Here is a 26,754-nt window from a genome sequence, read left to right as displayed (position 1 = left end):
GTTTATAGTGTATGCGTGTGGATATATATCCACATACACTATTAACTGTGTGCAAAATTATTAGGCAAGTTGTATTTTTGAGGATTCATTTCAATAATTAAACAACTGCAGTGTCAATCCAAAATGTTAATAAACCTGAATATTTAAGAACGTAAAAGTGAGGTTTTGGCTTTCTTAGGAGAATATCTAAGCGTGCACAATAATTGGAAAACTATTGGTGTGCAGAATTATTAGGCAACTAAATGAAAAACTATAAAACTTCCCCATCTCACTTGTTTATTTTCATCTGTTAAAGTAAGAGTTATAAACAAACAACTACAAATTTACAACTAAACATTTCTGACTTTTAAAAAAGTAAAATAAAAAAAATCAGTGATCAATACAGCCACCCTTCTTTTCAATAACAGTCATAACCCTTCCATTCAGGGAGTTTGTCAGTTTCTTGACCTGTTGACGTTTAACTTTTTGTGCAGCAGCAACCACAGCCTCCCAGACATTGTTCAGAGAGGTGTACCGTTTTCCTTCACTGTAAATCTGCTGTCTAAGAAGGCCCCACAAGTTCTCAATAGGGTTTAGGTCAGGTGAGGAAGGGGGCCATGTCATTCTTTCATCTTTAAAACCTTTACTGGCTAGCCATTCAGTGGATTACTTCAATGCATGCAATGGAGCATTGTCCGCCATAATTATCATGGTCTTCTTGAAAGATGCAGACTTTTTCCTGTACCACTGCTTTAAGAAAGTGTCTTCTAAAAACAAGCAGTAGGTTTGAGAGATTATTTTGAGTCCATCTTCAACCTGAAAAGGTCCAACTAGCTCATCTTTAATAATACCAGCCCATACCAGTACCCCACCACCTTGATGGCATCTGAGTTAAAGTGGAGCTCTGTGCCCTTAACTGATCAAGCCACAGGCCCATCCATCTGGTCCATCAAGAGCCACACTCATCTTATCAGTCCACAAAACCTTTGAAAAATCTGTCTTCAGAAATTTCTTGGCCCAGTCTTGAAGTTTCAACTTGTGTGTCTTGTTCAGTGGTGGTCGGGTTTCAGCCTTCCTTACCTTGGCCATGTCTCTGAGTAATGAACACCTTGTACTTCTGGGCACTCCAGGTAGGTTGCAGTTCTAGAATATGACAGCACTAGAAAATAATGGGTTCTTGGTAGCTTTGCATTTGATTCTTCTCAATTCATTTGCGAGTGAGTGAGAAACTTATATAGCGCTGCACATGCGAACTGAATCGCCTCTGGGCGCTTGGTGTCCATTTCTTTTTTAGTCCTCAGAAGAGATGGGTTTTGATCTTTCTCCTGAAGGCCAAATGGTTCTCTTCCAGCCGAATGCTGGTTGGTAAAGCGTTCCATAGTCTAGGTCCTTGGACCGCAAATCTTCTTTCTCCTTTGGATTTGTATCTGGAGTAGATTCATTTGTGTCTTTTTTTTCTCAACACGTTTCTTGCAACCATGTTTGCTATTTGCAACAAAACATTTGATGGTTCTGTGATCATGCCTCAATATCTTAGCAATTTCAAGAGTGCTGCTTCCCTCTGAAAAATTAAATTTTTTGACTTTTCCGAGTCAGTTAAATCTCTTTTTTGGCCCAAGAAGCTGCCTAATAATAATGCACACCTTGATATAGAGTGATGATCTCCTCAGGCCACACCCTTCCTCATTATACAAATACATGTCACCTGATATGCTTAAATCCAATAAACATGGAGTTGGACAATATGCATAAAAATTATTATACGGTTAAAATACTCACTTGCCTAATAATTATGCACACAGTGTATGCATGAACTATAGACATGCACTATACGCAATGGTTGAGACAGTCAAACCAGAAAGAAGATAGATGCTTTTGGGGCCTTGATAGAGGTGGGCAGTGACCTGCCACCATGTTGGAAAGGTATAGAAACGTTGGTATCTGACCGGCTAGCTAAACACCAATGAAGAAGACTTTACCTGTAAGAGCAGTCTAAGGCGAGTGATCCTCTGAAAGGGAAGGATGAGAAATGACTTGAGGCTCAGTCTCTGGCACACAGGGTCACTCTCAAGCTTTGATAAAACCTGCTGGAACCGCGGGTTATTATTCCTGAAGGGAAGAAGCAAAGAATATTTTTTGCTAGGCTAAAAAAATAAAGCACGTGAGTGAATAACAAATATATTTTTAGGTGGCAGTAATAGAGGGTAGCAGTGTCATTTTTGCTATAACTACAAAGCGGGGTCTTGTGGCTCAGTGCTATCGTGCCGTCTCTGTCATGAGAAAAGTATGGGGGCTCTTCTTTGAGTGATAATTCACTGGATGACATGCTGATACTTAAGGCTTCAATCCTTTTTGTGCTCCTGACCTAAATAGCTAATCATTTATATGCTCCACGTCACTCAACCTGAAAGTATGAGGACATCCTGGCTGTGGGATAGACGAACTGTGGGGGGCAGCTCTGTGATGAAGGTAGGTGTTGCAAAAAAATGTTAATAAAACTCTAGGGCAGGGGTGTCAAACTCAATTTCATTGTGGGCCGCATCAGCATTATGATTGCCCTCAAAAGGGCCGGTTGTATCTGTAAGATTAGATGTCCAGCGCATCTCCTCCCCTTACATTAGATGTCAAGAGCCACCCCACCATCAGAAGTTAAGTCCCCTACTCTCCCTTACATCACAGTGCACCCCCCTTTCCTTATGTTGGAGATGGGAAGAAGCTGGGTGCATTGAAAGCAGAAAGTAAGGCTCCGGAGTAGGACCAGAGAAGGGCTGCTGCGAGGGCCACATGAAATGGCCTGGAGGGCCGGATTCGGCCCTTGGGCCTTGTGTTTGACACCTGTACTCTAGGGGGACATGAAGTGTGCATGCTTCTGCCACAACACTGGCTACAACTGCCAACATTTCTTTAAAAAAGGAAAGGCAAATTAATTCAAGACATTATCCTCGACAATACAGTCCATATAAACGAATCCTTCTGGTCATAGGATAAAGGAGTTTTTCCATTTTCAGACAGAATGTGGCAAAGGCTCCCACTCCTTACATTCTACAGGTTCGCTATTTTACCTGCGCTGCCAAACAGGTAAAATGAGGCCAAGCTTTGCTTAAGTAGGGGATTTACATATACAGTAACTTGAGCAGTCTATATAGTTTGGATCTACTGATTATTTTGCTATGTGCAATGCATTGTGGCCTCCGCTAATGTATTTTTCTCAATATATGCTCAGCTGAAATTGTTTAGGTTAGCGACAGGTTTACCTTGAGTCCTTACTATAGACTTAGAGCAGGACATCTTACAAATTGGGGTCTCCTTCTACACCGTTTACTCTACTCAATTCACTTTCCGTCCGAGCCATCTTAGAATGCATGCATCTTAGAAGGAACCTTAAGCCCCAAGTACAACAAATGTGATCATTATAACCTGAGTGGAGGTCACCCTTACATCAGCCTCTGGAAGGTTCTGTCCTGGTAACTCTGGTTAGTGACGTAGGGCAGATAGACTTTGCGGAAGTTTGGCTCATGACTGATGACCACTTCGCACACTTGAAAGTTGTACATGTTGTTCTCAAATTCTTCTTCCAGGTCAAACAAGAAGCTGAAGGGAGGATATTAATATCAAAGATCAATACATACTTTATAGTTGGTTATACACCGATAATGAAATGCCTACTGTGCATGTATGATCCAACTGCTAGACAATTATGTACAACGACATAACTACATATAATTGTTACACCAGGGTGTGTAGGGTAATGTGCGGAGATAAACCTGGCACTACTGGAGTCGTCTTAATGCCCAACCCAACATGACCATATGACTTCTACTCTACCTCTCCCAATCCCTAATCGCAGTATGTCCATAACAATCATTGCTGGATCAGGGGACAATGCTGCCAGATATATAAGCAAATTAAATGTTTAAGTTAGCGCAGTGCTGGGACAAGGTCACCAGGAGCCCAGGGCAAACATACCAAACTACGTGCCCTCCAAGATGTATGAAAAATGATGTCTCGACAAAAATTCCCCTCCAAAATATTGAACACGAATCTGCATGTTTACCCTCTAAGCATAAATTCCCCTCACAGGAAAATCTGCCCCCCTGCTGAAATCCCACCTCCCAGCACAAAAGTTTGCCCCACCCCAACACAATCTCCCCCACCTAAAAAAAAAAAAAAAATCACCCTTTTTAGAGCAAATCTTCTACCCCTCAATAGTTCCCTTTGAGTACGTATCCTCCCCCCAATTCCCCCTTCTAGCACCACCAAAAAAAAAAAAAAAAAAAGAAATCCCTTCCCAGCACAACCCCACTCCACCTCCCCCTTTACCATATCGCCTCAGCCTCCCCCCCCCCCCCACCACCACATGGAGCCACAGTGCCCAGGGCAGCCCGTCCCCCTCCTGCCTACCCCTTGTCCCAGCCCTGAGTCAGCGCTACAGATGGAAGAACCCTCAATGCGAAGGTCCAAGTAGTGTCCCAGAAAGAGTGGCCTCTTCTCTCTTGTAGAACAAATAACAAGCAACCGCCACATGGAACCAAGATACCACTTTGGCCCAGCTGTCCACTTCAAATCAGGGGAAACCAAACTGGAACAAACGCAAAAAATGAAGGCACACTGGTCTAGTGCATTACCGTAATTCCTTTTATTGTTATAAAAACGTAATAGATTTCAATGTACTCAAAAAGTACAGTGTAAAACGCATCTAACAGAATCCCATCCAATCACCGATGCTGTGGCACGTCCATCCAGAATAGTGTGGCTTATGTGCTTCAAGGGCTGTGCCCCCTTCATCAGAGCGCTGATAAAGGGAGCACAGCACTTGAAACACGCAAGCCACACTATTCTGTTTAGATGCACCACAGGGTCGGTGAATGGACAGAATTGTGTTGCATGCATTTTACCCTGTACCTTTGTGAGTACATTGAATTTTTTTTTTTTTATCAATAAAAAGGTATTAAAGGTAATGGACTAAGCCACTGCACTGCCTTCTTACTACCAGATATATGCCTATCTTAAAGTAGAACTATAGGCAAAACTTTTTTTTCCCCCCATTTTGGATAGAGCAAGGGAGGGTTATAACCCCTGTGAGATTTGTTTTCGCCATCTGTGTCCCATTGGGGAGATTTTCCTTCACTTCCTGTCACATAGCCAAACAGGAAGTGAGGGAAAATCCCTGCAAATTAAAGGAATTCCTTGGAGATCCACAGGTCACCAGAACTAGTGTCCCCATTGGAAGATTTACCATCAGCCTCAATGTAGCCTCATATCATCCATATATAGCGCACTCTGGGTCACTTGAAAAAACCCTTTTCCTAGAAAGACCATTGCAAACATGGAGGCTACATTGAGGCTTCGGATAGCATCACTCTACAACCTTAAAAACACTGTGTACCACACTTTGCTGCATTTTGCATACGATTCTCTTTGACCACCCAGCAAATGAAGTTTTTCTATTTTGGGAATCATTCTACTGGATGGGGCAATGTTGGTGAGCTGACGCCATTGTTGGCAGTGCTTCATCAATTTTTTAAGTTGCATAGTAGAACATAGCACATGACAAATTTATGACTGCATATTCTCCTATCCAACTCCTTTGACGAAGGGCTTGAACCAGAAATGCGCCGGGTACCGGAGATATTATTTAATAACCGGAGAGTATTCAATCATTTTCTCATTCTTACTATGTAATCTGTCATGTTTTTTTGGTGATTTTTTTGTTTTTTTTTGATACGATCATTTCATGTTTGAATGACCAAACTATTTTACGTATAATAAATATATTTTTCATTCTATTTGTGTGGTTGTTGCCTATAAAGTCCCAATCAAGGGGTGTCTTCTTTTTTCCAGAAACTCCATTAGAGTGTATAAAGAGGAGATTGAAGCAGGTTCTTGATGTGCATTGTCATCTGACATGTAAGGCTGGCATTCAATGACACTACTTAAAAATGCAAATAATATACCGCTAAACTAGGTCACATGTGAGTCAGCAAGATTAATTATTATAGGGCTTGGCTCTATATATAAATACTGGGTCATTGTGATAATAACAGTAGATTTGGATTTGCTATCATTATATTATTATTTATTCTACCCTGTTCAATTCTAAATAAAATTGTGTAATATAGCACCAACATATACTGTATCATATTACAGAGCACGTGTTACCATTTCCAATCTAAACATCGCTGACACATACACACGTACTCTCTTTTTATAATGAAACCCAACACCATCTTAACTACTTGACCTCTGGAAGGTTTTACCCCCTTCATGACCACTGCATTTTTTGCTATTCAGCACTGCGCTACCTTAAAGCGGTTGTATACCCAATAATTTTTTTTTTTTTTTTTTTTACACCTGAAAGGCAAAAGGCATAATGAGCTAGTATACACCGCATACTAGCTCATTATGAAATACTTACCTTGGAACGAGGTATAGAGAGCTTACCTGGTCCACGCCGAGCGAGATGTCATCTTGCCTCGGCGTGTCTTCCGGGTATCGCCGCTCCAGCACTGTGATTGGCTGGAGCGGCTGCCGGTCCTTTAGCCGAGGATCCCCACTGCGAATGCGCTGATGCGAGGGGAATATCTCCTAAACCTTACAGGTTTAGGAGATATTCTTTATACCTACAGGTAAGCCTTATTATAGGCTTACCTGTAGGTAAAAGTGGTAATAAAGACTTTGGGCCAGATTCACGTAGGAGAGCGTATATTTATGCGGGCGTAGCCTATCCTATTTACGCTACACCTCCGCAACTTAGATAGGCAAGTGCAGTATTCACAAAGCACTTGCTCCGTAAGTTGCTGCGGCGTAGCGTAAATGGGCCGGCATAAGCCCGCGTAATTCAAATTTGAAAGAGGTGGGCGTGTTGCATTCAAATGAGCCGTGACCCCAAGTAAATGACGCGCCTAACGAACGGCGCATGCTCAGTATCACGTCGAATTTATGCCCTAAGATACGCCAGGCCCAATGCCTGTGACGTGAACGTAACCTACGCACAGCCCCATTCACATACGACTTACGTAAACGACGTAAAAAAATACGCTTGCCGACGTCCATACTTTGCATTGGCTGCGCCTCATATAGCAGGGGTAACTTTACGCCGGACATAAGCCTAACATAAAAGGCGTAGCGGCGCAAGTACATTCGTGAATCGGCGTATCTACTTAATTTACATATTCGACGCGTAAATCTACGGAAGCACCCCTTGCGGCCAGCGTAAATATGCACCAAAGATACGACGGCGTAGGAGACTTACACCGCTCGTATCTTGGCCAAATCTATGCGTAACTGATTCTAAGAATCAGGCGCATAGATACGACGGCTCGCATTCGGACTTACGACGGTGTATGTGGAGATACGCCGTTGTAAGTCCTTTGAGAATCTGGCCCTTTACTACCACTTTAATTGCCAATTGCACGGTCATGCAACGTTGTGCGCAGATGACATTTATATCATTTTTTTCACACAAACAAAGCTTTCTTTTGGTGGGATTTGATCCCCACTGGGCTTTTCTATTTTTTTTTTTTAAATATAAACGAAAAAAAGACCAAACATTTCATTTTGTACACCTCCCCAGATATTTTCTACTTTCTGTTACAAAACGTATTCATCTAAAAAAAAAAAAAAAACAATTTCTTCATAAATTCAGACCAAAATGTATTCAGCTGCATGTCTATAATAAAAAATCCCAATAAGTGTATATTAATCGGTTTGTGTGAAAGTTATAGCTAGATTCAGATAGGTTTACGCCGGCGTATCAGTAGATACGCCGTTGTAACTCTGAATCTACGCTGTCGTAAATTTAAGCGTATTCTGGAAACCACATACGCTTAAATTAGGCTAAGATACGAGCGGCGTAAGTCTCCTACACCGTCGTATCTTAGGGTGCATATTTACGCTGGCCGCTAGGTGGCTCTTCCGTTGAGTTTGGCGTAGAATATGCAAATGACTAGATACGCCGATTCACGAACGTACGTGCGCCCGTCGCAATTAGTTACGCCGTTTACGTTAGAGATACGCCGGCGTAAAGATAAAGCTGCTCCCTAGGTGGCGCATCCCATGCAAGGTATGGACGTCGGAACAGGCCTATCTTTTTATGTCGTTTGCCTATTTTTTCGTTTATCAAAAAATAAAAAACCCAGTGGTGATTAAATACCACCAAAAGAAAGCCTTCTGTCTCAAAAAAATATATACAAATTTCAGGTAGTTACAGTGTTGCATAACCACACAATTGTCAAAGTATTACAGCACTGAAAGCTGAAAATTGGCCTGGCCAGGAGGGGGATGAGAGTGCTCAGCAGGCAAGTGGTTAAAATATACCTAAAAGTAAAAGCTTTTTTTTTTTTTTATTGCGGTTAAGTGGAAAGGATTATAATTTACCCTATTGCCCTGGTACTTTTATCATCTACACAGAAAGTGACTGGTTATCCAATATTTTACAAAAATTTTATTTTCCCTCACTTCTTCCTTTAGTTTAACCATTTGTACTCTATTCAAATGAAAACAGTTGATGAAAATGAAGGTGACCACTCATTAAGAGATCACAGTAGATAATAGGTAGAAAAGTGAAGTGTCATTGGAGATTAGAGTAGTAGAAGCACTTACTCATTGCTGGCATCTCGAACCTCGGAAAGACGGGAGAAGAGCCACTGCCGGTCCTGGGCGCCCAGAACTTCATGCAGCTCCGTACTGCGCTGAAAATGATCCACAGCGATGTTCAGACTGCGCAGGTAAAGCGCCTCAGACATGATGAGTTCAAACTTGGCCTGAAAAGATCAGACAAATTAAATGGTTGGAGTGTCTGGGGTATATATGCTTCAAGACATGGAAAATGCAGGACAATACGACTTTGGAAAGCAGCGAGATCTGTCCATTTTGAAAGCAACCAATTCAGGTTCAGAAACGACTAGTATATCAACATTGTTACCTAGAAATATTTGGACTAACTATGGGCTTATGGTGTCCATTTCAGGGCATCCTTCCAATATACTGCTGTGCTCTTCCTTTTACCTGTAAACATTTGGCTTAAATCTTTGCCTATGGTGTCCAATTCAGGACATCTCTTCTAATTTCCCTGGAAAAATTTGGCGTGACTTTTGGTCTGTGGTGTCCAATTGGTGTCCATATTTGCTCATCCCTCCCATATACCTCAGCTCTAGAATCAGGTCAAATGTTTCATTGTCTATGGTTTCCAGCTCAGGACATCCTTTCAATATACCTTTGCTCCTTCTCTATCTAAAAAAATGGTGTCCAATAGGTGGAAACCTGGAAACATTTGGTCTGACTCTTTGCCTTATGTGCCCAATTGGTGTCAATATTAAGCCACCCATTCCATATACAGTACCTCAGCTCTTCCTCTTTACCTGGAAACATTTGACCTGATTCTTGATCTATGGTGTTCAATTCAGGACATCTTTCCAATATACCTTTGCTTTTTCTTTTTACCTGGAAACCTTTTTGCTTTATTCTTGGCATATGATGACCAATAGGTGTCCAGAGTAGACATTCGTCCTATAAATCTCTGCTCTTTTTTACCTAGAAACATTTGGCCTGATTCTTGGTCTATGGTGCCACATTGTTTCCCCTTTTACTTGGAAACATTAGGCCAGATTCTTTGAATATGGTGCCAATTGTTGTCCAGTTCAGGACATTCTTCCCCTACAGCTTGGCTGATCACCAGCCTCCCCACTAAACTACCATATCTATCCTAGCAAAGATGTTACCTCTCTGCTACAAATATTAGCGCAACAAACAGGCTAAAATGCATTCCTTTCCTGGAGAAAATGCTGCTCTGAGTACTCTGCATTGCTGCCCGCATAACCTCTAATGAGGAGAAGTCTCAGGCCAGCTAAACTCTAATGTTTTGCCATGACAAAGATCACACATTTAAATACTGAAGGAAGCCTTGAGCAGAATATTCTCCAGGCAAGGCACACATTTCAGACCTTGTGTTACCTTTAATTGTTTAATCCAAGAGACTATTTGTTTAGATAGTTGCATACTAAAAGGATAAATGCACTTTTCTACTTGACCCAGTCACAGAGACAGAAAGTGATGGGGGATCCAAAATGTTATGGTTGTCACCAGAATTGGAGGAGGGTTTCTTTCAATGAGGACACTTGTCCTTGTGTCCAAGAGGGAATTTCCCTTCACTTTGTAGAGATTCCCTCTTACCTGTTGTGTATCTAATACAGGAAGTGAGGGTAAATCTCGCCAATGGGACACAGAAGAGAAATAAATGAAAAAGAGGTTCTCACCATTTTTCCCTACAGTCCTACAGATTATTATTACTGAAAATACCTTTAATGTTTAGGAGCAGCCCTGGGTGTCAAATACGCCAAGTACACCACATTCCTTTTTCTTTTATGTATTCATATATAACGTTCTGTTTATAGCGTATCATGAGCTGTAGATATAGTATTTAATCGCAGGGGTTCCCTGAGACCTAAAAGTTATTTTAATGGCACGTTCACACAAACGGATTTTCCTTTGGAAAAAAAAAAATCGGATCGTTTTTCTGACGGAATTCTGATGGGGCATACACATGGTCAGAATATCCAACGAAAAGCTCCCATCTGACTTTTTCCATCAGAAATTCAGACCGCGTGTATGCAGCATTAGGGTTCCTCCATGTTTACAAGTTTGAGAAAGGTTGCCCCGTATGGACAGGTTCTTTTTGTACCATATCATCATGCAACAAAGAGGTCCAGTTGGGCCTCATTTGTAAAAAATGAAATAAAATAAAAAGTTACATTGTTTCTTTACCAACCTCCTGCAGCTTTTGCTCTGCTCGGGACATTAACATAAAGGTGGCACTGTCACGGATCCTAGGGAGGTCCTGCCACAAAGAGTCTGCCGAGGAGATGGACAAGCGCTGCAAATAGGAATCCTGAGAAGATAGAATCCTCCGGCGTTGACGAGGAGATCCAGGATCCTTCTCTTCCGCGGGAGAGTCGCCAGGCTTTTGCCTTTGGATCTCCTGGTTCAGTGCAACGTCGCTGTATTCCTGATAGAGCAAGCTGGCTGAAATATGAACAAGAAAGAAGACAATTTAAAAGGGGACCACCAAAACAGCAACCTCTGCAGACTGGAACATGGTACTGTAAACATTCAGGAAAATCATATGGTGTAAAGTTTTGGAATCAAACAAGACAGTACCACCATGCAGGTTATGGTGAGAAAAGACTCCATACTATAGACTCCATAGAATCCATGATCTTCCATACACTGCACTGATGAGGGTCCTAAAGTTTGAAAGGGCTTGTTCGTCATCAATATTGCAGTTTATAAAAAACATGGATTCTAAGGTTTGGAACCCTACAAGATAGTACCAACATACAGGTTATGTCGAGAAAGGACTAGAGGAATTAAAATGTCAAAACAAATCAGTGCTTAGCACAGTAAAGCCATCATTCCCCCATTGCGACCCAAGACCTACTCTATAAAAGCCCTAGTTTTCATACACTGATTTGGTTAGTGGGCCCTTTTATTCTTTCCTTAGTCCCTTTAAACCATAGCCTATGGTTATGTTGGGTCCCAAGAACCCATTGAATCCATGGCTTCACTAAACTGCACGGATGACAACCCCAAAGCTTCAAACAGCTCATTGGCCATCATCAGTGCAGTGTATGAGAACAAGTGATTCTACAGAGTAGGGTTTGGGACCCAACAAGACAGTACCACCATACAGGTTATGGTAAGAAAGAAATCAAAAAGTCAAACCGAATCAATGTTTAGCACAGTAAAGCCATCTTTCCGACATCGGGTCCCAAGACTTTTTCAATAAAAGCCATGGTTTTCATACACCAATTTCGTTGTAGGGCTTTTGGATGCTTTCTTCAGTCCCTTTACACCATATCCTATAGTTATGTTGTCTCGTTGGGTCCTAAGGTCCATGCTAATAACTCTAGTCTATAGAATCCATGGTTTTCAACTACTGCACTGATGATGGCCCTAAAGCCCCAAACATCTGTATATAGTTTGGAATAAATGTTTTTTATTCCTTTAGTCCCTTCTCACCATAACCTATAAGGGTATACTGTCTCCTGACATTAATACGAGTGTTATTAAGTATCACTGTGGGGTGATGAGCGAAGGATCCTCTATATAATAAAACCATTACAAGGCCTTACCACTCTCACATTTAATCTAAAAAGTTCTGATCATCTTCAGTCATTAAATCCTTTCCCCCCCCCCCCAACTATCTTGTGATTGATATTCGTTGGTCCTTTTTAACACTTACAGGAGCGGATGAGGGTGGTGTACTGCATGTGCATACTGTGCTTTGTATCAGATGTAGAAGGCTGGATCTGAGAACGTTTTCCTCTGATTAAAAAAATAAAAAAAGATTGGAAACAGATGAAAATTATACAACATTTAGAAGCAATTCTATCAGAGGGTATTTGTGTTCTTGGTTGTTTAGTTTTATAGTTATGTTCTGAATTCTTACCGTCGAAGGACAGTCTCTGGGCTTGGGCTTCTTGAAGACTTCTTGGAACTCTGTTCAGCTTCTGCCATATAATAATACATAATTACTTTAAAGATTCACTTTAGTGAGATCACTGCTCATGTGTTCCTTAGACTGTTCACCTGGCTGTTCCCAACACCCAAAACTTCCAGGTAGACAGTGACAAAGCCGGGAATTAAGTCAAGGAGATCTTGAGGTTGGAAAACCCAGACATATAAGATACCATGGACTAGCTCAGACCATCGGGCTCCACTTATAACTAAAGAAACTATTTTGAGTCACATGGCCCTTAAAGTAATTTACCACACTGTGTAGAAAGTGTCTTCAGGCTGCTATAGCTTGATAACACCAAACTGAATTTCAGTGCAAAATGTCATACTCAGGGCTTTTTTTCAGGTGGAACTTGGTGGAACTCCGTTCCACCTCCTCTGGCTCAGACCCTTTGGTGCCTGCTCACCACAATCACTTGTAAACACAGAAGTCCGGTTTCTGTGTTTACAAGTGACAGCTCTGCACCCTGTGTGCATCCCTCCTGAACTCTGCATGCAATGCAATACTGGTATTTAATGCCCCTTTAAGACCCTCCTACTGTTTGTGCGGTGTGTGTGGGAGCAAAAAATTTGGGGGGGTTTGTGATTGAGTTCCAGCACCTATTGTTTGAGAAAAAAAGCCCTGGTCATACTTAACAGGAAAACACTCCCGTTTGTGTGGAGGACAAAGTTCCTTTGATGCACTTAGGTGACCTTTATAATTTAGATAACAAAACTATATGCAAAGTGATATATTCAAGAAACAAAGGTTGATTTAGCATGTTTCCATGACCATTTTAGGTAAAATCTATTTAGCTATTCTATCAGCGATAGGTCTAAACATTTGCTAAAAGACAATCTCCTGCATAGTACCAATACCCAGTTCCAACTCTTGGCTCCCTGGTCAAGGGGAAGAAAGAAAATGTGTGGAAAACAGACAAAAGTTAAAAACCGCTCTAAAAATCCTTTTATGGAAAATGGAAAAATAAAAAATTAGACCCCAACTGGTGTCTGTGTCCATTTTGGGGGATTTTTAGAAACAGAGAAGTGACAGCAGAGAAAGACCATGTGAGTGAGTCCACTGTGTTTGCCCCCTTTTTTTTTTTTTTAATACATGTTTTTGTTTCTTTTTACCTTTTTGGCTTGAGTATAGAACAATGTTTGTCCCAAGTTTGTTTGAATCTACTTAAGTCACATGGGCTGAATATCGAGCGGTATCGGCCAGTTCAATAGAAACTGTCCGACATTTGGCCCATGTGCATGGCAGCTAATCTGTCAAAAGCCGGCTGATCAGCTGGTGTGACGTCAACACTGCGCATGCGCAGATCGTCTGAGACATTATCTGATCCAATAATCGACAGAACACCGGCTGGAAGGAGACGGATATAGTGTCAGCTGTCGCTCCATCACCACACTCATTTGCATAGAGCGGAGGATGTACCTGTGATCAGGTCCAAGGGCAGGCGGAGGGATATCAGTGGAAGGATGCAGTGATGAAAGAAGAGAGGAGAGGATGGGAGGCTGGGTTATGGGGTGCAGGAAAATGAATATATGGGGGTGCAGGGAGCACAGTGTTATTTATGTCATATAATGTACTCCATGTACCCACAAATTCAAAACCCACCTTCATTTTACAATACTGTGCTCCCTGCACCCCCAGACTCATTACCCCCCATATATGATACTGCTCTTGCTGCACCCCATAAATCACTTATGACCCCATATATAACACTGTGCCTCCTGCACCCACAGGAGTCTGGGGATGCAGTGAGCACATTGTAATATATGGGTGATAAGACTTGGGGTGCAGGAAGCACACTGTTAAATATGTGGGGTTGCTATGTCTTGGGGTACAGTGTTATGAGTGTGAGGGTTTGGGGGTGCAGGGAGAACAGTGTTTTATATGGAAGTGAGGAGTCTAGGGGTGCAGGGAGCACTGTATTATATATGAGGGGTGATGAGTCTGGGGATGCAGGGAGCACATTGTTATATATGGGGGTAATAAGACTGGGGGGTGCAGCAAAGCACACTGTTAAATATGGGAGCTTTGTTATGTCTGGGGGTGCTATAAGGAGTGTTATATATGAGTGTGATGAGTTTGGGGGTGCGGGGAGCATGTCCTCTGCTCTATGCAAATGAGTGTGGCGATGTAGTGACAGTAGGGTGACCACGTGTCCCGGATTGCCTGGGACAGTCCCGCATTTTGCAGGTCTGTCTCGTGCACCTTCATACCAGGACAATACAGTGTCCCGAAATGAAACTGACACAGCCACCCCCCGGGCCAATCTGATGCCCCCAAAAAAGGCCACCACATCACTGCTTTACTCACTGACAGTACTTGTCCTGACCGGGAATGCCTGGAGAAGCACAATCCTCGCCCCCTGCTTGTGATTGGACACAAGAGGCAGGATTTATTATTTCTCCAATCACTGTGCTGTGATTCGTGAGATCTGTCTCTCTCCAGCCGGTGTTTTGTCGATTACTGCATCAGCTAATGCCTCCGACAATCTGCGCAGTGTTGACTACTTGCGATTGGGAGCTTTCTGATTTGGTGATCACCATGACAGCCAATCACAGTGGTCATATGATCATTAACCCCACACTGCCTATTGGCATCCTAAACCCCTTAAAGGGCCAGGAGGCGCCAACTTCAAGGTCCCTGGAATTATGCACAATAGCACTGGAACCTGGATGACACCATTGTTCATATTTAGTAAATTGTAATGGCATTTTTATAAATAATGTTTGTATTTTTAATATTGCCCTTTAGGCCACATAAAAAGATCGTCTCCCTAAACAAGGAACGGTATTCAACAACATTTTTTGCACTGGTACATGTTCCCATGGCAGTACCTAGCTACCCATGCCGTTTTTAACAAAAGGGGTTTCGCACTATGTTTGGGTTTAGAAGATGATTTAATGGTTTGCCAAACCTCTTGTGAACCAAACTTTGCAAGCTCATTCTTCACTACTGGCGAGATTAAATTGGGATCCTGCTTTTGAGGACACTGGAAGTGTGTTGCTGGGGATCACCAGATGAAATTAATGGAAATTAAAGAAAAAAAACTAGAAAAAGGGATGGAGTCACCAAAGGTCAGTACAAGCATGATGGGGTAGTGTCACTGGATGGCCACACTTCATGGCTATATAAGAAATGGCACACACCGAAGCTAACACAACAGTGGGAGCTGGCATCAAGAGAAGACATCAGCAGAGGGAGAAGAACCAGAAGAAAAACCAGAGGAGGAAGACAGTGGAGGGAGAAGAACTGAAGGAAGAACCAGAGGAAGAAGACATCAGCGGCGGGAGAAGACCAGAGGGAGAAGACATCACCTGGAGAAAGAAGACACGTTGGAGCTACGACGGAGGACATTCTTAATTTCGCCAAAAAATCCTAAAAAAAAAAAAAATAGAATTTTTTTTTTTGTATACTCACCCGAAATACCTGTTGCTATGCGGAAGTCCGTAATCTCCCTCCTACATAGCCACGGCCCATCGTCGTCGTCGTCGTCTTCTCCTAGTGAATGGGGCGCGCTGCTTTCTGGGAACTGTGTGTGTTCCCAGAGAGCAGCCGCCCATTCACAAGTCGGCGCAATAGGAAATGGGCAGTGAAGCCGTAAGGCTTCACTGCCTGTTTCCCTTAGTGTGAATGGCGACGCAGGACCTGCACCGATCGAGGGATCGGCATCGGGGGGGCCATCAGCGCGGGCGAGTAGGACAGGTAAGTGTCCTTATTAAAAGTCAGCAGCTACACTGTTAGTAGCTGCTGACTTAAAAAAAAAAAAATTTGCAGGTGGAATCCCGCTTTAAGCTTTAACAATAAAACCTGGAAGGCAATTGGTTTCTATGTAGAGCTGCACCAGATTTTGCACTCTCCAGTTTCAGTACCCCCCCCCCCCCTTGTTTCTTGCCATTTGCATTGATTGTTTCTAACATTCAAAACATGGGACATTTGGATTGTAGAAAATCAATAGTAATATGTATGAACATCTTGAGACTCTGAGATTTACTCTTACTTACGGGTAAAAAAAAAAAAAAAAAAAAAGAAGAACATTTATTTCATTACTACAGATAGATACTTGCACTTACCTGCCAATATTTCCCTGGGAGACTTGTTCATTTTTTGACCAATGTCTTGTTCATTGATTTTTGGCTGTCTAGGCAAAAGTCTCTGTCTGGTGGTGGAGATATGGGCCTTGGTACCAGCAGGCCTTGAGCCCTTTTCCAAAGAGCTTGTTTCTTCTGAAGGAAACTCATGTGGGATGGTGGGCAGGGTCCTGGTACCAGAAGGCCATGGAGTCTTTTCCAATGAGCTTGTGTCTCCTAAAGAAATCTGTGGGATTGTGGGCAGGTTCATGGCACTAAAGCGCTTGAAAGGTGGAACGGTAGCAGTATTTCTCTTGTGTCTTACAGTAGGCCGTCTTACCAAGGGATTTTCAGAATGACGCAAGGGGCGGGGAGGAAGCCACAGAGGGGCAATTGGGTGAGTAGATGGTGGATCAGTGGATGTGGTCTCCACATTTGCCACAGACGATGCAGGAGATCTACTGAGTATGGCTGGAGGCTGTGTACCTTTCAAAAGGACCTCTGTATCACGAGGTGGGGAAGGCATCCTTCTCTTATTTTCTTTCCCATGCGGTAACAGGGGACTCGACTGGTAGAATCCCTGTTCTTCTGTACTTTCTTGAATGAAAAAGAGTGGATTGAAGATCTGCATCCGTGTTGGAAAAAATGTAGAATCCTGCTTTGGTGTAGCTTCTTCAGCCTTCTGTTCAACGCTCATGTTGTAGTCTACTGGTGGGTAAACTATGGAGGTCTGTGCTTTCTCCAGAGGTTTGCTTTCTCGGATAGTTTGAGGTGATGTAGCAGTGAAAGATGCAGTAAAGTTGTCCAGTGGCGGAGTCACACTTCGCAATCTAGGCCTAGGTTTCTCCTCGTGTTGATCATCCTGCTGGTCTATTTCCTCTTGATCATAGCTAGGGCCAGGGTCAGTGTTGCTACGCTGCCTTGTTAACAGTAAAGGTGGATTATCACCCCCAGTGTCCTCTACTGCACCAGTATTTATACATAAATCTACTTTACCCTGACCATCAGGCTCTGGTCCTACATGTGACAAAGTTCTTTCTGGTAAAATGTGTTCATCTGCAATGGTCGAAGTTGCTTCCGGTACAAAGACTGCATCGGTTTCTGGTTTGGTAAAAAGTTCAATCTTGGGAGAGAAGTTGCCAATTTTAAATCCCCTGTCAAAAATTAATCGTTGGTTAAAACAGTCTGGCTCATCCTCAGCAAGTTCTCCATGGTCTTCTAAAAATTGTGAAACCTGTATGCCGATTTGAGGCCCCACGATTCTTGCTGCTTGTATAACGCCCTGAATTTGTTCTTGGTCTTCTGTTGTTTCTATTTGGAAGCTAGGGCTCGATGTTTCTTCCAGTGAGGATTCTCTAAATGAAGAGTCAGTGTCCTTATGATGGAAATTACCATCAACCACATAAAAATGTTGCATGTTTGGTTCCCCTGGTTCATGAACTACATCCAAATTCTGAAAAGCAATATTTGAGAAATTCAGAGGCCTCATAGGTATGGGTTGTACCAGCATACTAGAATTACTGTTGGTCTCCGTGCCACTTAGACTCAGGACTTTGTCTGAATCAGCTTCCTTTATTTCTTTGACCATGGTTTCATCCAAAGGCACCTGCCCTGCAGTGCTAATCGTGGTTCCTGTATCAGTGAATACATCCATATATAAGTTTCCATCATTAATGGAGACTGTTTGGTCAACATCAATTTCAAATGATCTTGTGTGGCTTATTGCCTCTAGGATGTCCTCAGAAAACACTTCATCGGCCTCTAAATTGCTTGTTTTTGCCTCTATTTCACCAGAAGTTGTATTTGAACTTTCACCCTCCAGCCTCAGGGTTTCTATATTGTCTCTTGGTACTTGCAACCCTGCCTCTTTGGTATACCAGCTTTTCCCTTCTCCATTAGGATCAGACTCCTTTTCCTTAGCGGTGCTTTCTTTTACAAAATACTGAATATTTGGAGGGATTTCCAAACTCTCTCCATACAGTTCTTTGAAATCAACCAACATACTCAGCCCAGCACTCTCCTGATTTGCTCTCCATTTTGCCAACTCTCTTTCTTTGCTGGAAGGCTCAATCAAGGTTTTCTCTATAAAGATATTGTCCTTGCTCTCTCTCCCCTGTTCAGTTGTCTCTATAAAGCTGGCAGTTTCCTCCTCATTTGGTTTTTCTATATTTTCAGACTCAAGGGTCTCTCTCATTGTATGAAGGATCTCTCTATGGTCAACAGAAGGGATTTTATCTACACTTTCTTTATATTCCGTAGTCTGTATACCATCTGCATCTGTCTCATACTTAAGAGTTTGGATAACATTTTCTTTATGGCCACCCTCAGTCTGTCCATCGGTAGTCTCAGGGTAGACAAACTCAGTCTCTGCGCTGACTGTCTCTTCATTGGTGCCACTTATTTTTTGGCAGACTGTCTCTATGCTAAAACCCTCTGTCTCTTTACTGACTGTGCCCTTGGTGTCTCCATCAAGTAGCTGACTTACACCCTCTTTGTGGTCCTGTGCTGTCACTTTACTAGCAGCTGTGACACTCTCAAAAATGTCATTCCCAATCTCGTCTTCAGTAATCTCTTTCTGGTCAACACTGGAGTCTTTGTTAATAGCTGACTGACTGTCAACCACTCCCTCATTATTGACCATCTCAATTTTGCCATCTGCATCTTCTTTAGAGGCGTTTGTATCAAGTGGACCTTGTTCTTCGTCAGTGACGTGGCATGAGTTCTCATTTTCCTCAATAACTTTTGTATTAGAGTTTGCTTCTAACTCTACCCTCAATGCGTGGTCAGACATAGACTTTGCTTCTTCACTATTGGTGTCGATAGTGCGAGTCTCGCTTTCCCCACTACCCATGTAGTCAGAGTCATTTAAAGTTCTATTATGGACTGTCTCACCAACCAACGGTCCAGTTTCATAATGGACAGATATCCCATTATGAGATACTGTCCCCTCGCAGTCTCTCTCATATTCATAAGGCCTTGTCTCCCCACTTGGTGTTTCTTCAATGTAAGGCTCTTTTGTGTTAGGTGGAGACACCTCATTAGCAGACTCTTCGGTATGAGACTTAGGAGGGTCAAGGACTGCCTCTTCAACATGATGCCCTGGTCCATCACTAAATGCCTCTTCCATTGGAGGACTACATTGCTCACTAAGTATCTCTACACTACAAGGCTCAATGCAGACTAGCTCGTTAGTATAAGGAACTACCGGTATGCTCTCACTATCTGGCACCTCCAGAGACTCTCTGCATACTTGGACTGTCTCTTCATGGTGAGGAAGAGTCTCAACAACATGAGGTTCGCTCATCTCATAGACTGCCTCCCTCAACTGAGACTCGATCACTTCACTTGCTGTAGCATTCTTCTGAGGTTCTATGCCATCGTTGGCAGTCTCTATCATTTGAGTCTCAATGTCCTTAATAGCTGGCTCTTCATTATGAGAACCACTGTCCTCAGGAGATCTAGTCCATTCACTGGCTGCCTTTTCATTGTAAAGACTACTTTTTTCAACATGGGTCACATATCCTCCAGGGCCAGGCTCCTCAACAGACTCCTCATCATTTAACTCCGTATTAGAAACATAAGATATGGCCTCAATGACCATCTCTTCAACATGGGGGTCAGGCTCTCCAACAGACTCCTCATCGTTTAACTTTTCAATATGAGGCCCTGTAGAAAAATAAGACATGGTTTCCTCAGTGGCCATCTCTTCAACATTAAGTTCGGGTTCCTCATTCACTGTCCCTTTTAATTCTTCAGCAGCATGAGGTGGTCTCTCTTTACTTGCAGTCTTGCCAACATCACACAAGGATTCCTCAAGAAACGTATCATCAGGTCTGGTTTCATGAGTGAAGGCCTGCTCACTCTGAAGACCCTCACTAGAAGTCCTTTCACAACATTGTTTCATCACCTCTGGGGGTTCCCCAGTCCCTTCACCTCCAATTTTCTCCAGGGGCCCACTAGATGTCCATATTTTGACATTTTCTCCAGTATCCTTTTGACTGATAGCATCCATTCCTCCTTCAGGATCCAGATTTTCATTTTTCTTTTCTCCTTCACCATCAGTGGTCTCCTCGTTCGCAATGCTTGCCTCACTCGCAGTCTCCCATTCCCCGCTCTCATCCTCACTAGATGTGACCTCCAGCTCTGTAGGTCTCTGTAGTTTGTCTGTCTCAGCCACTTCGTCTAGCCGAATCAAGGAAATGGCATCTAGCTCTTTATCTAGGTTAACATTGGTTTGTGACGTGCCATGTAACCCTTGACCAGTTGTTCCTTTATCGCAAGGCGGTGTGCTGGCTTCAGTCCCAGTATTTCCAGTTTCACAAGTCAGCATTTGCTGCAAGGTGTCTTCCTTAAATTGTGAGTCATTATTATCACTGTCTCTGGTCTGCGGCCCTTCTGTTATTTGCTCGGAGGCTGTTGTAGACCTCGTGAGGCTGTACCCTTCCCCCTCGTTTGAAGTTTCCATGGTCACTCCATCTACAAGCAAAAAAACAGACAGACAATCAGAAAAAAGGCTAAGTCTGAAAAGAACAGCAATAAAATAATATAAAAAAATAAAATGTCGCCAGGAAATGTCAACAGGCATCATTTATGTATATTGCCGTTTTATGAACAGTCTCTTTATCTCGCATAACATTCCGAAGAACCTAATAGTGGACGCCCTTTCATGAGGATTAAAGGAGTTGTAAAGGAAAACATTTTTTTGCCTAAAATGTCTGCAAGGTAGACAGACAGAATAGTGTAATGATTCTGTTAAAAAACAAGTAAATACCTATTAAATTCCTTCATCTATATCACCTCCGGCATTCTAGTTTCTGTTCTCTCATTCACTTCCTGGTTTGCGGCGCTCGTTCATGTAAGAACTACATTTCCCAGTATGAATTGCGGCACACCCAGTAATCCACACCACCTTGAAGTCTCTAACATGTAGAGAGCGTCCTGGCACACAGATGTAGTTCCCAGGAGGGGGTGAGCACGTTACTGACCACCGCAGTAAAGCCTCCCATCACGGTGGTCAGTAAAATCAGACAAGCAGGAAGTGAACAGAACAGAGAAGAAATAGAGCAACTTCGAACTATGAGGAAGTGAAATGAGAAATGTCTGCAGGTAAAGGATGCTTATTATGAAAAAAAAATAAAAAAAATTCCTTTACAACCCCTTTAAATAAGACCAACTGTTGGTGACACAAAAATTTCAGTGGATAAAAAACGAGACTCAACAATAAGTCCCAAGGTAAAGGGAGTTTTTACCAGAAAACAGGGATAAATGAGAAATCTTACAATAGGGATGCTAGTTCTGGTGACAACCAGAGATTGCCTCGCTTTGGAGGAATTTCCTCTCACTTCCTGCTGTGGCTACAGGAAAGGAAGTGAAGCAAAATCTCCCCAATGGAACACTGATGGAAAAAAGAACACAAACAAGGGTAATAACCCTATCACCCAAAATGTAAAAAAATTGGTTTTATTTTTAGTACTACTTTAAAAGGCAACTTCTCTTTCATGGGGAAAAAACAAAACTAACAATAATATTAATGCATGTACAAATGCTACAAAAGTCATATTGTGATTAAAGGTTATTAAAAACTACCTTTCCTTTTCAAATCTGCAGCTCTTTAATATTCTGTAAAATGCAATATAGCAACCTGAAGGCATTCTGTACACAGAATGTGTACAGCACGCCCCCCATCCCCTCCCCCCGAAATGTAAATTCCTGCTCGTGTGTTTGGCTCACTGATTTTCCCAGAAGTCTGCACCAAGATACAAGTCAGATTTTGGGCATCACCTGCAACACAATGGTCATTTTTGGTCAGATACTCCCAAATGAAAATCACGTCTAAAGGGATGGCGACCCCAACACTTTCTTCATTAGAGCCCTGCAGGTGCAGCAGATGATGATGATAATAAAGTCACTCCCATTCACATTGCACATGGACACAGACAAAGAGCCAGCTATTTGTTCAGAATACCAAAAGATAGGAATCTGCAATAAAGCTTGTTAAAATCCCTGCAATGTACATTGATCACCCAGAGGGGAATGAAGTACTGTTTAACTAACTAGCTGACTGTATAACATACATATACACCTCAAAAACCCGACAGTACCGTAAGAGAAAAATGTTTCCTATTGAAGTATTAGCAGCCTTGTAACACATCATTAACCACTTGCTGACCGCTGCACGACTATGTACGTCGACAGAATGGCACGGCAGACAGATACGTCCCTTTAAATCTGCCGCACAGCGGGCGCGCACCCGCCGCATGCCTTGCGAGTCCCGGGAACTCTATGTCCCCTTGAGTCCTGCGATTGCGGTCGGCAAGGGCAGAACAGGGGGATGCCTTTGTAAACAAGGCATTCCCCTTTTCTGCCTAGTGACACGGTCACTGATGCCCGTTCCCCGGGAACGTTCATCAGTGACGTTTCACGTGTAGCCACGAACCCCAACAGTAAGAATCACTTCCTAGGGAACATGTAACCCCTGCAGCGCCCTCTCCTGGTTAACCCCTTTACTTTAACTTTTACAGTAACAGTGCATTTTTATAGCACTGATCGCTGTAAAAAGGACAATGGTCCCAAAATGGTGTCAAAAGTGTCCGATGTGTCTGCCATTATGTCGCAGTCCCAATAAAAATCGCTGATCACTGCCATAACTAGTAAAAAAAAAAATTATTAATACAAATGGCATAAAACTATCCCCTATTTTGTAGACGCTATAACTTATGTGCAAACCAATCGATAAACGCTTATTGCATTTTTTTTACCAAAAATATGTAGAAGAATACGTATCGGCCTAAACTGTGGAAAAAAATGTTTTTTTTTATATATTTGTTGGGGATATTTATTATAGCAAAAAGTAAAAAATTGATTTTTTTTCAAAATTTTCGCAATTTTTTTGTTTATACTGCAAAAAATAAATATCGCACAGGTGATCAAATACCACCAAAAGAAATCTCTATTTGTGGGGGAAGAAAAGACGCCAATTTTGTTTGGGAGCCAGGTCGCACGACCACGCAATTGTAAGTTAAAGCGACACAGTGCCGAATTGCAAAAAGTGGCCGGGTCTTTGACCACCAAAATGGTCCAGGGCTGAAGCGGTTAAAGTCGATTTCCACTGTATCTGAGCACACGCGTCTTGTGACAACAGTCCATTCATTTCAAGAGTTACGAGAAATTGAAGTCTCTTTTGCAAAAATGTGCCGCACAGATCCACATAGTGCTTAACCCCTTGGCACCCGCCGCACGCAAATATGCGGCTTCTCTGCGCCTGGGCCTTGGTGTCGACAGGCCGCATATTTGTGTCAATTGCGTTTGATAGCGCTGTGCAGAGAGCGAGCGCCAGACACAGTGACCAGCGTCCAACCAAAAGCTCCCAATCAGATCGGAAGTTTTCAGATCACGTGACCACAGTGACAGCCAATCGCATGATCTTAAGCCACGCCCTGCCTCCAGGCATCTTAAACCTCTTAAAAGAGCTGGAAATGCGCGGCATGAAGAGGTTAACATTTAATACAATTAACAAAAGACACAAAATTGTAATAAAAATAACTAAGAAAAAAAAATGAATGGCACTGCTGTGCGTCACTAAAGAGCAGTGCGTTTCAGTGCGCGTCACGAAAGCACATGATTTTGTGCGCATTTTCGATATGCAAAGATGTGAACCTAACCTAATACTTTGTAACTTTCCTAAAGTGTATTTCTAGCCAAAATTAAAATCCCCCTTCTTTTCCCCTTTTACTTAGTCTGTAACTCCATTCTGAAAATGGTTCCTTAATCCCGTCCTAGTGACAACATTATAACTAGGACAGGAAGTAGTGGAGACCCCTCTAAGAGGACACATTGACAACAAAACACTAGGGAAGACTACAACCATCATTGGATATTTTTTTTTTTTTTTTAATTGTCATCTGTGTCGCCAATGGAGATTTTTCTAGTTTGCCTGTCACATTGATGTTACAGGGCAAGAAATCTATCCAACAGAGACACAATGGCCATTTAATATACCGTATTTATCGGCGTATACCGCACACTTTTTTCCCCTTAAAATCAGGGGAAAATCGTGGGTGCGCGATATACGCCGATACTGCTGTTCCCGGGCACCGCCGAAATAGACTGAGCCGAGCGTACTGCACACTCGGCTAGGCTCGGCTACGCCCGCAGCCATGCGAGAGGAGCCGAGACAAGCCGAGCGCCGCAGCCGAGAGCCGAGCGTACTGCGCACTCGGCCACGCTCTGATCCGCCCGTAGCCACGCGGAGAGGAGCCGAACACACAGGAAATCCGGCTCCTCTCGGCGCCAAATCCAAAAACAAACACCGCTGCAACCCCGGGCAAGGTGCGGATGAACTGGACGGACCCCGCGAGGAAGCCGCAGACAGACACCTCCAAAGCCGCAGACGGACACCCACAAGGCTGAACGGACCCCGCGCAAGGAAGCTGCAGACGGACACCCACAAGGCTGGACGGACCCCGCGCAAGGAAGCCGCAGATGGACACCCACAAGGCTGGACGGACCCCGCGCAAGGAAGCTGCAGACGGACACCCACAAGGCTGGACGGACCCCGCGCAAGGAAGCTGCAGACGGACACCCACAAGGCTGGACGGACCCCGCGCAAGACCGGCGATGGACTCAGGGCAAAAATGTAAGTTTTTCTTTTTTTCCTTAAACTACCTTCCTAAGTTTGGGGTGCGCGTTATACGCCGGCGCGCGGTATACCCCAATAAATACGGTACTTTATATTCTTATGATGGTAATAGATAGACCCTCCATAAGTCTGTGTTCCCATTGGAGTTTACTCCTAACATTATGCTTTATTGACAATGTTGTCACCAGGACAGGAAGTGAAGGTAAATCTTCTCAAACAAGCAGGTTCATTTTGTCGACTAAAATACGACTAATATTAAAACAATTGCGATGACTAAAATAGATAGATAAAACTAAACTGGAGTTTTAGTCAAAAGACTAAAATGGGACTAAAACTAAAATGCCATTTTAGACCCAAGACTAAAACGAAATCAAAATTTGCTGCCAAAATTAACACTGCCAACAAGACAGACAGCCAAACAAAAGAAATGGTAGACCATGACAGGGGTTCTAACTGTTCCCTATTGTATCCAAAAACAACACAAAAATCATTTCCTCCCCCACCTCACTGTCCCCAACTGACCCCTTTCATTCATTGAATTTCCGTTCTTTCCATCATGAAGGTTTAGCATCACAAGTGGGCGTTACCTAAACTGACCTACATGCAAAAGCTGCATGTCTAGGAAACGCCCACTCCTGCAGACCAATAACCACCCATCAAGGTATTTTGATATTTGCATAACTCCTCCCATTGCCTCTATCAGGACTCTTCCAAGGAGTACAGAGACAGGGTGTTGTGATGTTTTCAAGACCGCTGTACAGCGCCCTGCCAGCCCCTCCCACCAGCCACGATCTGCCTGCTTTGCATAGAGAAGCTAAGAAAGTTGACGTGCGATTCCTTTAGTTAAGTTGAAATTTGGAAAGCTTTTCTGTTATTAGGAAATTTGGATTGTATCCGAAATACGTCAATAATGAATTTAAACAAATCTGAAATAATGAATCAAACATTCGGACGAACTTCAAATCATTTTCAAATTGAATTTGAAGAGAATAGAATAGAAAATAAAGGAACAGAATAGAAGAAGAATATAATAGCAAATAAAATAGAACAGAACACAAAAAAAAAAAAAAAAAAGTTTTTTTTTAAATAAAAAATAAATAAAAAAAAGGGACAGAACAGAAAAAAAAACCAGAACAAAATAGAATAGAAAATAAAAGAACAGAAAAAATAAAATAGAAAAAAGGAATAGAATAGTATGCAAATAGAATATAATAAAATAGAAAGAATATAACCATATTCTGAAATTCTAATTTCAACTAAAATCAAAGGGGTAGATCCTCAGAGCGAGTACGCCGGTGTATCTACTGATACGCCGGCGTACTTTCAAATAACCCACGTCGTATCTTTAGTTTGAATCCTCAAACCAAGATACAACGGCATTTGGGTTAGATCCGACAGGCGTACGGCTTCGGATCTTAGATGCAATACTTCGGCCTCCGCTGGGTGGAGTTTGCATAGTTTTCCGCGTCGGGTATGCAAATTAGCGATTTACGCCGATCCACGAACGTACGCGCGGCCGTAGCATTCTGTTACGTCTCTAGTCGGATTTTTCCGGCGTA

At 42.7% G+C, this 26,754-nt stretch overlaps 1 protein-coding gene across 3 annotated transcripts in view; it reads right to left on the bottom strand.

Moving 5' to 3' along the window:
* LOC120946865 overlaps positions 1-26,754 on the bottom strand; it is a 79,050-nt gene that overhangs the window by 33,179 nt on the left and 19,117 nt on the right. For all 3 annotated transcript variants that reach the window (XM_040361661.1, XM_040361662.1, XM_040361663.1), the window contains exons 2-8: positions 16,561-21,033; positions 12,425-12,485; positions 12,218-12,300; positions 10,745-10,998; positions 8,581-8,741; positions 3,418-3,570; positions 1,959-2,088 (exon numbers count right to left, since the gene is read on the bottom strand). In XM_040361661.1, the coding sequence (XP_040217595.1) occupies positions 1,959-2,088; positions 3,418-3,570; positions 8,581-8,741; positions 10,745-10,998; positions 12,218-12,300; positions 12,425-12,485; positions 16,561-21,022 (5,304 nt within the window). In that variant the 5' untranslated portion in view covers positions 21,023-21,033. The remainder of the gene's footprint in view (positions 1-1,958; positions 2,089-3,417; positions 3,571-8,580; positions 8,742-10,744; positions 10,999-12,217; positions 12,301-12,424; positions 12,486-16,560; positions 21,034-26,754) is intronic.

The sequence above is a fragment of the Rana temporaria genome, chromosome 8, assembly GCF_905171775.1.
Source record: "Rana temporaria chromosome 8, aRanTem1.1, whole genome shotgun sequence".
Classification (NCBI taxonomy): domain Eukaryota; kingdom Metazoa; phylum Chordata; class Amphibia; order Anura; family Ranidae; genus Rana; species Rana temporaria.
This window is presented reverse-complemented; position numbering and strand designations above follow the sequence as displayed.